Genomic DNA, 14,451 nt, shown 5'->3' on the forward strand with positions numbered 1-14,451 from the left:
TAAATCAGTGTTTCTCCAGCTGCTTAAGGTTAGGCTGGAAGCATCCTATTATTGAGATCCTTGGAAGTAGATGTGGGGTTTTGTAATTGTATTGTGCTGGCCTTGGAGTTCTGCCTTGGTATCTCAGGATTCTGTTTTGGTCTGAACATGAGAGGTTGTGAACCTGTGCATAGTGCTGCAGTGATGTACATTGTGTATGACAAGCATGGGACTGTTCCTGCATCATGTCCAACTAACACCAGTTGTAGCAGTAGAAGAGAACCATGGAGAAGGGATGCAAGCTTGACTAATTAATTATGCTTTTGGGGGTTTGAGTTGTTTCTTCTTCCTCTCTGTTTCTGTGTATCCTGAGGTCTGTGGAGGGGGATCAAGTTCATACTGGTAAATCCTGCTGCTACATCAAGAAAGCATTAATATTCTCTGTCCAGCATGGATGTTTCGAGACAAAAACCCAGGGCATCATCCCTCTCAAGGTTATCTAGGCCACTGAAACACATGGGCTACCTGGATCCATAGCTGAAATCTTAATGCAGTGTTAGTTTTCCACAAGTTCTTCTTTACCATCTAGTTTGGTCAGTCTGGCCTCAATCTGGCATGCAAGTTTTGTATCCCTGTGCCATTGTGGCTGCTCATATTATACAAGGTGGAGTACCTATAAAGCTTGTATGTGGTGTCTGGAATTGTCCAGTTCCTCCAAGGTTAACATGGTGGAGGCTGGTAAACAGTGTCCAGTGGCTTTTAAGAACTCCTACTTTGCCTAAAGCTGTCTTGTATGTTGTTTTGGCAGCCAGCTATTTCACTTAGTGGGTATCAGTACCTCTGCTAAAATTAGCTAAACTTCATGAGCTGAAGCAGTTTTGGAGATGACAGATACCTTGTTGTTATCAGTGAGCATGGTCAGGAAAAAAGGTGATGGCAGAATTAGTGATAATTTGAGCAATTTCTAGCAAACACATGTAAGCTGCCAGTTGTACTTTGAACTAGTCATTAAGCATATGGGCTAGTTCAATTATCTTTCATTAAATGTCATTCTCAAAGACCTTTCCATTGTTTGCAGGAGAGGAGATTCTCAGAAACCAGCTGTTTCCTATTTAAACCAAACACAAACAAGCAAAAAACCACAAAAGAAAATGTGAATCCATTAATGGTTTCTAAAGTTTTAAAGCAAGAAGTGTTATTTATGGGAACATGCCCTGTCAGCTTCAACAACCAAAGACTGAATGGACATAGGTGTGGTACTTAACTTTGATTTGCTCACTCAATTTAAGGCTGGTTTAAAATTGTGTTACTAATTTAGGCCAAATTTTTAAATTTTGGACCACGGAAAGTAAAGATGATAGAGTGAAAAAGGGGTTCAGTAAAAATAACACCTGAAAAGTGTTGCGTTCAACCTTACTGGAATGTTTTATTTACTGAAAATCAACCCTGATTCTTCTAATCAGGTGACAGGATTAAGAATTATACCCTTACCTATAATACAGGTCTTGATTGTGTCTTGGATTACATCACCTTGCAAATAATTTTGAAGGGGTCACGTCTTAGAAGGACCACAGGTTTTGCACTGGTTATGTGCAGTTGATGTCTACGTGGATGGGAGTGACAAGGTCTATTACCTTCTGGTTCCTTCCTCGTACAAAAGGTGTGGAGACACAGACGATGATTGAATCTTGATTTCCACTATGGAAAACTTGCTGGCAGTTGTGACTGAGCCAGCATGTTGTTGAAATGGGCACCAGGTGTCACTGATACAGGCAGAAAATACTACCCCAGAAGTTTAAGGGGATGTGGGAGAGGAAATGAAGTTCAAAGGTATCTTTCCTGTGCCTGTTCTCTGCTCTTGGTGTGACTGATGCCAGTTATTCACTTGAGGTTTTAATTGGGGACACAGTGGTTCCAGTGGTATCCGAGTAGACAAATAGAAATGCTGCCTAGAACTACCAGAGATAACATTTACACTTAATTGTGCTCCAGGGCAAGCCAACAAAATGTTGTATTCTGAGGGCAATTCTCTTCACAGATGGAGAAAGAAGAATTGTTTTATTTAAGTTTTGGCAGATTTAGACAACTTGTTGGTTTGAATTCTGGAGACCTGTTCTCATAAACTGGTGGTCCTGTGGAAGGTTGCTGCTTGGAGTGAGTGCCTTGGGCTTGCTCTCGGGAGACAAAGGATCACAGAATCATAGAATTGGCTGGGTTGGAAGGGACCTCAGAGATCATCAAGTCCAACTCTTGATCCACTACTGCTGCAGTTACCAGACCATGGCACTGAGTGCCACATTCAGTCTCTTTTTAAATATCTCCAGGGACAGAGAATCCACCACTTCCCTGGGCAGCCCATTCCAATGTCTGATCACCCTCTCAGTAAAGAAATTCTTTCTAATGTCCAACCTAAACCTCCCCCGGCACAACTTGAGACCGTGCCCTCTTGTCTTGCTGAGGGTTGCCTGGGAAAAGAGACCAACCCCCACCTGCCTAAAACCTCCTTTTAGGGAGTTGTAGAGAGTGGATGAAATATAGCTTAACCATCCTTCCCAATGGTGCATGCAATAGTGATAAAGATTTCCCAATTGCCCTGTGAAGAATGATACTTGCAGCACCAAGTTCTGCTTGCTCACCTTTGGCTTGCCTGGAAGTGCCTGTCACATGGTTGATGTTGTCTAAGCTGGAAATTACATACCTGATAACAATCTGCAGCACATGCCTGGCTATTAAAGCCTAAATTACTTTGTTTTGCTTTTTTTTTTTTTTTTTTTAGAACATTATCTACAGCCTACAGCATTGAGATACATTTGCATTAATAAACAAAGCTGCACTGCACACACAGACAAATCTTTGCATGCAGTCATGTTGTGCATTAGACCAAGTCTTAGACTGTACAGTTAAACCAAATGTGCAAGGTAGGTACCAGCTCTGATGAGAACAAAAGATGTTGCTCTTTGAACCTGATCCAGAGCAGAGTAGGGACAAGTACAACTCAGAGATAATTATTTTGGCAAGCCAACAAAGTGTCACAGTAAGGAAATAAAAACAGGTACGTGGCAGAAGGGAAACTGTAAAGATATTAGCACAGAGTAGTCAGTGCAAAAGCAAAAATCAGTGGGGTAAATTGCCCATTCATGTTGGATCCCTCCCTGGAATGGGTGGCAGTGGGTGATGGAAGGACTGTGACTGTGTGTGGCTCTGTGGGATAGTCAGGTTGAGACAGCAGTGTGAGAAAGATGCCATAGAATTTAGCTGTAACCATGTAAGGATAGGCCCTGAATGGAAAAAAAGTACATACATGGTGCACTGGATTTCTGCTGGACAGATTGAGAGGCATAATATGGAAGGACATCTGGGAAGTGCAAAGCTTAACTTAGCAATACCAAGAAACCAGAACTCCTCTCATTTAAAGATGTGTTTTGAAAGAGGTGTTTTGTGTTTTCCTCAGCAGCTAGCCTTGGAACAGACAGCAAGTAAAATCTGTATTCCTAACTATCTACTCAATGTTTGGTGAAAATTAATACCAGCTCATTGCCACTAGTTTGTCAGAAGGAGAAGGGACAAAAATAACCAAATACTTACGCTGCTTTTGGAAAGACAGAGGCATAGATTCCTTCAGCTTGCAGGCCACATACTTAGCAGCTGGGAGAGTGAAAAACACACTGCTTTGGAAAGGGACATGGGAATTAATCACAAAACAGTGACACACAAGCTGCTACTTTAGCTACAGTTCCTGTAAAGTATGGAAATCTAACTTTAGTGGTGCTGGTATAAAGAAGAAAGAGAAACATCAGGCAACAGAAAAGCAGGAAACAATGAAGGCAAAAGCAAAGTTCAAGGAGTGAGTAAGAGGCTGTGAGACCAGTAGCAAGAAAACACTGTAGTATATATTAAGCAGGAAGTTCTGTCAAAACGTGCAGATTGCTGGAGCTTGGAGAACATTTGAAAAAGACGTTTTGGAAATTTTTTCCCAGTTGAGATCCTTAGGTATGAGGACCTATTGTATTGTAATATACATTATCAATTCACTTGGGTATATTGTTCTTTGTGTATGTTTTATAGTACTTTCACTTAGGAGTTTTGGACTAATAAACTGAAAATAGTCAGAATTTTGTACTGATGTACAACTCGCATACTAATAATTAATACTTGGTTTGTAACTAACACAGCATGCACTGTTATCTAGAATATTAACATTTACTAAATGTAACACTGACTGCTGTTACTAGCCTGAGCATTCCTTTGCAAGGAAAAGATTACCATTGTGTAGTAGGTGTTTTATTCTTTAACATGTCCTTTCTGGGGGGCTAAAGGCATGGTCCTAGGATATCCTATTTTAAAAGACATTTCTGAAGCATTTTTAGCCAAGACAAACTGTAGGTTTTTATTCTAAAGAATTCAATTTTCTTAAAATATTCAACTAAAAATAAGTTCTAGTCTAGAAAAGCTTCAAAAAGTGTATTGTGAGTTGGAGAGAAATGATTTCCAGCTTAGTCTGATGGTTTTGTTGTGTTTTGTTTTTAGTCATTGCCTGCGATTTGCTGTCTTAGACCTAAACAGCTGGTTCAGTAGAGAAGAGTATGAAAAGGATCTGAGACTTCCCTAGGCTGAGGCGTTTTTAAACTTTGTGTCATAGATAGGTGCTTGAAGTCTCTCAAAAGCAGTAGAAGGAAAATATTCTGTTGAGAGAATGGGAATTACTATTTATTTTTAAATATCTAGCCATTTCTGGATGTGTGCTACATATTTGCATGATATCTAGATGTGGTATTATCCTTTTCCTTTTTGCTAAGTTTTTTGTAGTACTGTATTTACAAGGCTTTTATAGACTCATAGAATGGTTTTGTTTGGAAGGGAGCTTAAAAGATATCTTGTTCAACTCCCCTGCATGGGCAGAGATACCCCTTGCTAGACCAGGATGCTCAAAGCCCCATCCAACCTGTACACTTCAAGGGAGGGAGCAGTCACAGCTTCCCTGGGCAACCTTGGCCAGTGTCTCACCACCCTCACAGTGAAGAATTTCTTTCTAATGTCTAATCTAAATCTACTCTCTTCCAGTTAAGAGGCATTACCCTTACTTGTAAAAATTCCCTCCCCAGCTTTCCTGTAGACCCCTTTCAGATACTGAAAGGCCTCTTTAAGGTCTCTCTGGAGCCTTCTCTTCTGTAGGCTGAACAATCCCAACTCTCTCAGCCTGTCTTTGTGGGAGAGGTGCTCCAGCCCTCTGACCATCTCTATGGCCTTCCTCTGAACTTTGTCCAACAGCTCCATGTCCTTTGTGTGTTGGATGCTCCAGAACTGAGTGCAGTACTTTAGGTGTGGTCTCACAGGAGCAGAGTAGAAGGAGAAGAATCACCTCCCTTGACCTGCTGGCCACACTTCTTTTGATGCAGCCCAGGATATGGTTGGCAAAAAGTAGTTGAGTACTTCAGCCCTCTCCATATCCTGGGTAACCAGGTTTCCTGCTTCCTTCCCGGGAGGGCCTGTTTAGTGTATACCCTTTCTATGAGGATGAGTGAGCCATTTCTTTACAAAGAGGGTGATCAGACATTGGAATGGGCTGCCCAGGGAAGTGGTGGACTCTCCGTCCCTGGATATATTTAAAAAGAGACTGGATGTGGCACTCAGTGCCATGGTCTGGTAACTGCAGTGGTAGTGGATCAAGGGTTGGACTTGATGATCTCTGAGGTCCCTTCCAACCCAGCCAATTCTAGGATTCTATGATTCTGTGATTTATTTTGAGGATGCAGACAAGCTCTTTGTTGGCTGCTCATGCCAACCTGTGTCCCTTTGCCCGATGCAGGCTGAATAGGTCATTCCAGCAGAAATCATTGCATTACAAGCAAAGAGCAAAGCCATAGTGGTGGTGTTATGTGTTTATCGCATACAAAATGTCTTTCTGAGCACTTTTATCACTTCCTTACCTATTTGGCCAGGCCCAGAAGTGGTGTATGAGTATGACTGACTGCTACACTTGACCTGGTTGAATTGTAGTGGAGGAGGGTACCTCGGTTTTTGGCAGCAGCTTCACAGTCACATCAGATTAAGTGTAATGTGAAACCATACCCGTAATAATTGGTTTTATGCTTCTAGAGGTTTTTGTGAGGACATATGAGGCTATTAAGATGCATACACTCCTTCAGAAGGAACCAGTTTGAAATTTTTGCCCATGTTTTGGAAAGTGTGTTTTTCCTTTGCTGGCCCAACTTTGCAACTGGTCGTCTTTATGCAAATCTGGAGCAAAGGCTGCTTAAAAGCTCAGCTTTTGTTTCCTACCCTCAGTGCCTCATCTGAATGTGTTGTAGCTACAGAATAGATTATTTCTTGGTCACAGCTCTGTACACCCTCGGGGACTGAAGTAGAAGCCCGTAGAGCACATGCCTAACCATGCAAAGGACGTGATTGGTTGCAGAAACCTAAAGGATGCTGCAGTAACAAAAGGGAGCCTTCATTTACTAGTGTTCATAAATCAAATTGGTGATGTTTATGCCCTGTAACTACTCAGGGTCTTGATAAAAAATGGATATTTCATAAGGAGCAGGCCTGTTTTTATTGCAGTGGGTAGTTCAAACCAAGCAGGAGGAAGTACAGCAAATATCTGTAGCAAACATCTTCTCTCAAATATCTGTGAGAGAAGAAGGATCTCAGATACCTCTGTCCGTATGGCAAAAGGTCTCCCCAGAAAGCCACAAAAGTTCACTGCTCTAGGCTGAAACTGTGTGGAGGGTAGGTCTGGCATTTTCACAGAAAGGTCCCTGTGGGAGTGTAGTGGGTGGTAAAGAGCTAGGGATGGTGCCAGGCCGTGTGCCTAGTGGGAAGCAGGCAAGCAAAATGAGTGGTGAGCTGTTTGTACTGGGGAGGACAGCTAGTGCAGGCTGTGTTTTCAGAGACAGACCAAAGCAAAAGTACTTTCAATTCACTAATTAATTTCATGTGTATGCTGAACGTCCAAGTCGTTCTCTAATCCTCTTTCAATCCCTCTAGGGACCAATAACAGGGATGCTGCAAACATCTTTGCTGCAGAGGGTTAATTTTGAACCATGAAACAGGCTTAACCTTTAGTTATTGTGGTAGTGGTGGGTGTAGAGTCCTCCTCACTGCTTATCTTTGATAGCGTAAGATTTGAGCAGGTGATTTCAGAGATGCCACGAGTGGATAGTGTGTATTTTTAACAGCCAAGCTGAAGAAACATATTGATGGGGAAGAATTACTATGAAGATAAGAGCAGCAGGCAGGGTTGCTTGCTAACCTTTGTAGACTTTTTTGGCAAGACAGTGAACATTTTGGTGAGAACAGAAGCCAACACAAAGTGTTCTTCTCTGGCCACGTATGGTTTTGGTGATAAAGATGTAGTTGGTTGAAATTAAAAGTCCCATTCATCTTACGTGGGTGTCCTCCATCTACTTGAAAGAAGAAACAGCTTTGCAAGGCAACCTGAGTAATTTTGGGGATATCCAAACAGATCTAGATTGAGACTTTCATTCTAGGAAGTTAATTATTCATAGATGTGACGACGTACATGTGATCAATTCTCTTTTAGTTTAGCTCAGAAATTATAAGCACTGTGTTGAAAAAAAATTATAAACACTATGCTGTATTTGCCATTAAGTAGCGGAATATAAGCAGTGAGAATGAATGATTTTTTTGTTTGTTTGGGCTTGGAGGGTGGGGTTTGGATATTGCAGGCATGGACATTTTATGTGGAGTTCAGGGAAAAAAATGCTGATGCTGTTCTCTGTTGTCATTAGGGAATGTGTTTATAGGTATACAAACACTGTTGGGATTTTTTTATTTTATTTTATTTTTATTTTAGCTACATAATTGTGGAAGTTAAAAATACAGTAACAAACCTCTTCTTACCCAACTATTTCAGTTTAATTTCTCTGAAAAAGTAGAGATTTGTCAATGGTGGTTTTTATCCACACTTAACAATAACTGTGCTTTCCTTAAGTCGTAGTAGTCAAGCCTGCCACAGAGTGACAAGACCTGGCTTTCCTTCAGTGTTATTTGATACATGTTTCAGTTTAACATTATGTAAATATTCTGCTATTAGGATGGAAAATGGCATAAAATTGCATCATTTCTCAATGAGGTTTCAAGTTCTTTCAGTAGCTTCTCTCCTTTTTGAAGCTGTAATAAAGATCATAATTAGAATCCCAGATGCCTAAGTGAGAAATTAGCATGTTCTTAAATGCTGAGCCAAGTCATGTTTCCAGTGAGACCCCCCCCGGGTATCTGTCCTGCCCCAAAGCGCTTTCCCTAATACCAATTTGCGTTCCAGACGTATTAAAGAAAATCATATTCATTGCCACCTAGCAGTTAATCAGAGCCTTCAGATAGGCTTGAAATAATTTGCATCTTGACTGCCAAAACCACCTGCACCTGTTAATTTCCTACAGCCCTACCTGGGTGTGCACTAAAACTTAGCAGAGAGTGTAAGCCCATCCTTTAGTACCAGCACTGAGACATGTCCTTCATTCCTACAAATTTGGTACAAATACTGCTTAACCCCACACGGACCTCCTTGCTTACTGTCTTCTGGGCTGTGGCCAAGGGAACAAAAATCTATTGGCTTTTACCCTTTATTTTCTCTGTCAAAAACATCTTTCCCTAAAGGTTTTGATGAGTTCTTGTAGAACTGGGTCTAGCATAAATATCTATTTTTTACCACGTAAATAAATTTCTAGCAGATTGGAATAAATTAAAACCTTAATGGGACTAAAATAAACCTAATTTGTAAATTAATTAAAAACAAGAAGCAAAGAACACTAACACTTTTTTAAAAAGGACATTTTTATAGAGCAAAATACAGATTTAATTTCCAAGTAAGTGAATGGTAAACTGTAATTGTACGATGCACAAGAAAATACTCAGAACATATGAAATAGTGGTCACAGATTTTATAGTCAAGATGTTTCTCTTTCTGTTTTTCCAAATTGTAGCAGAAGATACTGAAGGGAAAAGCAAATAAAATGCTGTCTTTGCAATTGACCTAGGTAGAAATAAGATATTGGCAGGATATGGATTCAGATCTCTCTCACTTTCTATTTATTTATTTATTTATTTAAATCATTAATTTTTATGTTCAGACTTTTCTCCTGCAAGTTCTGCCTAACATGCTTCTGGTATGCTCTTTGTTTCCACAGGCCAAGGCTGCAAGCACAAAGGAAGTTTGCCCAGTCCCAGCCAAACAGCCCCAGCACAACTCCAATAAAGATAGTGGAGCCGTTATTACCCCCTCCCGCCACTCAGATTTCTGACCTCTCCAAAAGGAAGCCCAAGACAGAAGATTTTCTCACTTTCCTCTGTCTTCGAGGTAGGAGTCTTGCAGCAGCCTCAGGGCACAGTCTTGTTAAAAAACTGAGCAGTAGCACCAGACACTGAGAAGCAGCCAGCCAAACATGCAGGTGCCACACCATGAATATACTGTGTGCATTTCCACTCTCATCAATTTCTATCTGCAGCAGAAGCATTCGAGTTCATGGTTGTAAAGACCATAAAATGAGGCTGGTAATAGTGCAAAGAGAAATTTCTTTTATGCTTAGCACTCTGTTATCCTTGAATGAGTTTTTTGTCTAGCTCTGGTAAGTCCTCCCCATCGTCCTTTGTTTTGTCTGACTATAAACTGAAGAAGAGCTTAACTTGCCTGAGTACTTGTTCCTGCAAGAGGAGAAATCTGGTTGGAAATTCCCTTCTCTAGCTGCTCACTGTCCTTCACTGTTCAATCTGAGTGAGGCTTTTCATCTGCCAGTGAGTAGAAGGGCTGCGTTGTACTTAGCTGCCCAGGGAGCTGGGTTGTTCTGATGATGATAATTTAAACAGGTGAGCTTCTCTGCGAGTGCAGGCAAGGCATCCTAAGTTGTACAGTTAAATTCCTGAATTATATCAAATTCCTGCATTATCTCCCGGTGCCTGAGCCTGGCTGGACCTGTACAGTGTGTGTCTGGGATCACTGGTGTGTGTCAGACTTGGGGACTTTAGCATGAAGTCTGCTGACTGTCCAGATTAAGGTAAAGAAGGAGGCCGTATCTGAATGGTCATTTTTCTTGGGCCTTCCCATGGCCCTGTGTTCCAAATCACGAGCTGAAGACATCTTCCAGTTTAATCTCCCAGTTGTCATATGAGATCTTGTGGTATGTATCTCTTTGTGCAGATGCCCCTGCCACCTTATCTAGTCACTGTTCCATCCTTGATGTGCTAAAATAATGCTTCTTGATGTTGTTTTTTCCCATTACCCACTGAAAGGGTGGGCATTTGTTACTGATAGGGCTTGTCTGCAAAAGTCTTACCTAGTGGATTGAATCCATCACCTTCTGTTTGAGTTCTTTTGAGTTCTGCTGTGAGCAGTGCCAGTCAACACCACCTGTAGCTTCTTGCTTGAGGCTTTCTCACCTCAATGCAGCATGGTTTCATTTATTTTTCCCTCTTTTCTGGGATCCTGTAGGCTAGTGGTAGCTTTAGTCTGGTTGCTAATACATCTGTCTTGACTCTGGTCCAGTATGGAGCCTTCATCCTGTTGGGACTTCTGGTAAAGTGAGCGGATGGAGAGGAGTGGTTTGCTAGCTTTTGTGTTTGTTTAAAAGATTGCAAGGAGCAGAATCTGATAGATTTTGAAGTGGCATCACAGTCCTCTGAAATTTAATCTGTTGAAAAGTATTTCTAATTAAATCTGCTGTGAGGTTGATCAGTCTGTTGGCAGCGTGTCACTGCTGTGATCTGGGCCGACTGCCACAGGAGTTAGTGGGAAAATTCTGGTGGGTTGTGTGTGTATGTATAGATGTGTGTGTGTATGTGTGTGTGAGCACACATGGCTGCCTTCACACACTTGTTTCCACTGCTTGCTAACTAAGCACGTGTTATTTATAGCTCTGAAGGCACTTGCACTTAGAAGAAGGCAACCTGTGTTGGGATGTGATTTATATCCATCTTTGTTTCCTGCTGTCTCTTAGCATTCTGCTTTAACAATGCAAATGGGAAGCATGGGTACTTTTGTCCTGTTCCAGTGCTTCATTCAGAAGGTTTGTGTTTTGTTTGTGTTTGTGGTTTGGGTTTTTTTTTCAAATTTTCTTTTAATCAGTAGCTGTTTAGCTCTTGCACCTGCAATTTTCTTCTTTGTTATTAATCTGTAGAATAATTGATGTTTTGTACTGTCAATTAAGAACTTACAATTCATTCCTGATTTCTTCAGTATGCAGGAGTACTCAATATATTTCAGACAACACATGCACTCATACGGCAAGATCCCAATTACAATTATATTAAAACCACAAGGGAAAATCTGCTCTGAGTGCCACACATGGCATGTTCTTGGTCTGTTTAAACAGCTTATTGCTCCATTACCCCCGTATAGAGCCGGAAAAGAGCTGGAAAAAACAGGAGGGGAAATCTTGGATCTGCTACCTGGTACATTATCTGTGGAGGAGCAGGAGGTTGGCTGTGTCCTGAGGCAGTAGGATTGTTGCTATTAGCATGGTTCTGGCTTTGGTGTCTGAGCTGCTGTCTGATCCAGGACAGTAATACTGTTGTTTGTTGAGACAAAAGAGCTGGGATTCTTTTAGGTCCCAGTGTTTCAAAATGTTCCTCCTATTGTATTAGTCCCTGCATTCATGGTCAAAGCTTTTCTTCAGCAAGACAGCCTTCTCCAGGACCAGTGAGAAAACAGCTCTGTGGTCATGTCTCTGCCCTTGTTCCACCACACACACAGTAGCAATTCCAGAAGCATGGTGTAAATTAGTGAGAGCATGTCAATGTGGACATTGATTTTCTTTTTCCAAATGGAGAAACTTAAAAATCCCAGTCACTGCTTGAAGTTCACTGTTTGTACTCTGGGGATTTATATTTTAAGCTGCAGCAGCTAAATTCCGTGAGTGGTGGAGCAATACTATTATGCAACAATGTGAAAGAAAGGCCCTTGCCGGTGAAGTCCTATATTAAGTAAAAGGAGCCTCTTGTACCTGGCCCTCTCCGGTCTCATTGGTTTTGTTGTTGTTGGTTGGGTTTGGTTTGGGTTTTTTTTTCCCCTTTGTTTTCTTCTTTTTTCTTTTTTTCTTTTTGCTTAGCATTCTGTAATTTCAAAGAGACATTATTTAACTAAGGTCACCTCCTTGGTTTTGTTATCCAGAATACTGGGGCTTTAGACATAATTTTAATTAGTTTGGTTTTTGAACCCTTGATTTGATAATACAATGTACTAATTACTTTTTAACAGGTAAACCGAGCAGAAAGAAAAAGCTGTAACAGTTGATGATTATCTGGGCACCCTATAATACATCTCACTGACCAGACTTTACAATGCTTCCCTGCTTTTTAGTATTTAAATTTTTTTTTTTTTTCTTCACAAAAGTGACCTAGAATTTTCGACATAAGAAGGAAGGGAATAGTGCAGATATCTCTGAAGTGTTTGTCTGCAGCATTCTTATCTTTAAATAGCTTCTTTGAAGGAGCCCATATGCCCTTTGCCAGAAGCATAATTAGTATCTTTCAGCAGCGTGCATAGACATGAGTATGACATCTCTGTGCAGTTGTACAACAGCTTTCACTTTTGCTGGATTTTCTGCCTCTGATCAGTACTTTCTTCCTAGCTTCTGTCACAGTGCATTTAAGTTACCTTTACTTTCTGTAATTCTTTACAGGTGTAAAATGTAGCAAGTGGAATAATATAGGGGTAGTGCGGGAGCGGCAAAGAAAATGCGTGCAACCAATATGGTTGATAAACGAACTTCTGGTTTATTGCGCAGCAACTTTTGCTTATATAGTGCTTCCGTGACCACACCCCTGCCACCAACATAACTTTTTATTGGACACCCGGTGTGTTTACCTGTAGCACAGCGAATCCCTGGTGCAGGTAGCACCGGAGTATGGGCCGATCTAATTGGCCCCCCAAACATGGGGTTGGGCATAGTAAAGGGGTCGTACCTCCTATCTCTTCGAGAATATTCAGGAATATTCTCCAACATTCTCCAAACCTCTCTAACATTCCACAACAGGGTAGAGTGAAGAAGAAACAGCTCCCTGTGAGCAATGGATCTTTTGCAAAAGGTGATAACAGGAAGGCTGTGATTAGGAGCTTACATTTTAAGAAGTTTTCCCATGATCAGTTTTCTAATTAAACCAGGACTCTGGGATTTACATGCTAGAGAATTTCAGGGATTCCTAAATAAAAGATGGTTTAATTGAGATCTCACAAATGGAGTTTTCAGATGCTTCTAACAACTGTTCTGCAAAACATATGAGTGTTCATTTTCTTTGAGTACTGCAGTGACTTAACGATGTGGTGATTTCTTACAACTAGGCAAAACCAAAATAGAAAATTTCACTTTAGCACGTTTGTCCAAACGTGCAGTTTGCTCTTAAGCAGGCTTTTCCATTGTAAACACCTTGTTTAGTTGGTAGGCTTGGGGATCTTTGATGCCAGTCTCTCATGTCTTGGGATGCATATTATTGTCTGTGTCAGTAAATATCTACAGAGATTTTTCTGTTACTAACAGCAGTGGCTCCCAAACCAAAACCTTGGGACCTCTTAATTTTGAGAGTTAGAAAATGGCCATTAATTTGTGTAGCTTTTAATGAAGCAGAAGGTCCATTTGCCTCGTAATTCCATATGAATACATTCAATGGCCTTTATGAGAGCTGGTGGCTGCATCAGTCACATTCTTGAATTCCCAGGCTTCCAAGGGAGTATGTTACCACTGTGGAGACATGCACACCAGATCAGAGTAAGCATATAAAATAGCACAGTAACTTGATAGGGCTGGAAGCTAAGCAATGAAATGCTAACATTGTCCAAAAATATGAGCTGCTTTGCAGTCGAGATAAGTTTTATAATTTCAAAATAATACTAAAACATGAAGATTTGCATTAATTTGTTGAAAATAATAGAGGAAGACTTTTTGTCAATTTTATTTTAAAATAATTTCATGTTTGAGACTGAAATTTTAGAGTGTATTGAAAACAGAAAATTAAACTTTGGGGTGTAGAAACTTCATCACACAAACCATTTAATAAAAGTAAGTTTGGATTTAAGTATAATCTCACAACTTCTAATTTCTTTAAAAGTTTGGAGTAATACTGAAGTGTAAAAGAAGAGGTGTATCTCGTACATGGAACCATTTAGTCCACCTGTGGAATAGCTGCTATGGTCTTGTAACTCACTCCCACATTGGTTTAAGATAAGTGTAATTTAAGCAGTGCTGTCAGGGGGAAGGGGATATGTGGGCTCACATGTGTCAAGTACATAGGGAGGGCCTGGCAACCAACACTGTGGCCATTCCTCCTTCACTGGAGAGCACTGCTGGGAGGTCATCCCTCCAGGCATGCAGTGGAGGATGCCTCTTCATCTCAGCTTGTGCCTACGAGGTGATTTAAGAGGATGCAAGAGCTACTGAATGTGAGAGAGGAGTAGTGTGTGTGTATTACTGCAGCTAAATCAAAGTTTTACCCTGATTTTCCTCTTCTGAGGCCCCTTTCTGA

The 14,451-nt window shown here is 40.9% G+C and overlaps 1 protein-coding gene across 4 annotated transcripts in view; it reads left to right on the top strand.

Moving 5' to 3' along the window:
• The window catches only part of JARID2 (jumonji and AT-rich interaction domain containing 2), a 225,704-nt gene that overhangs the window by 150,515 nt on the left and 60,738 nt on the right, over positions 1 to 14,451 (top strand). For all 4 annotated transcript variants that reach the window (XM_071736384.1, XM_071736385.1, XM_071736386.1 and 1 more), the window contains one exon: positions 9,129 to 9,298. In XM_071736384.1, coding sequence (XP_071592485.1) covers positions 9,129 to 9,298 — 170 coding nt within the window. The remainder of the gene's footprint in view (positions 1 to 9,128; positions 9,299 to 14,451) is intronic.

Source organism: Heliangelus exortis, chromosome 2 (genome assembly GCF_036169615.1).
Source record: "Heliangelus exortis chromosome 2, bHelExo1.hap1, whole genome shotgun sequence".
NCBI classification, from domain to species: domain Eukaryota; kingdom Metazoa; phylum Chordata; class Aves; order Apodiformes; family Trochilidae; genus Heliangelus; species Heliangelus exortis.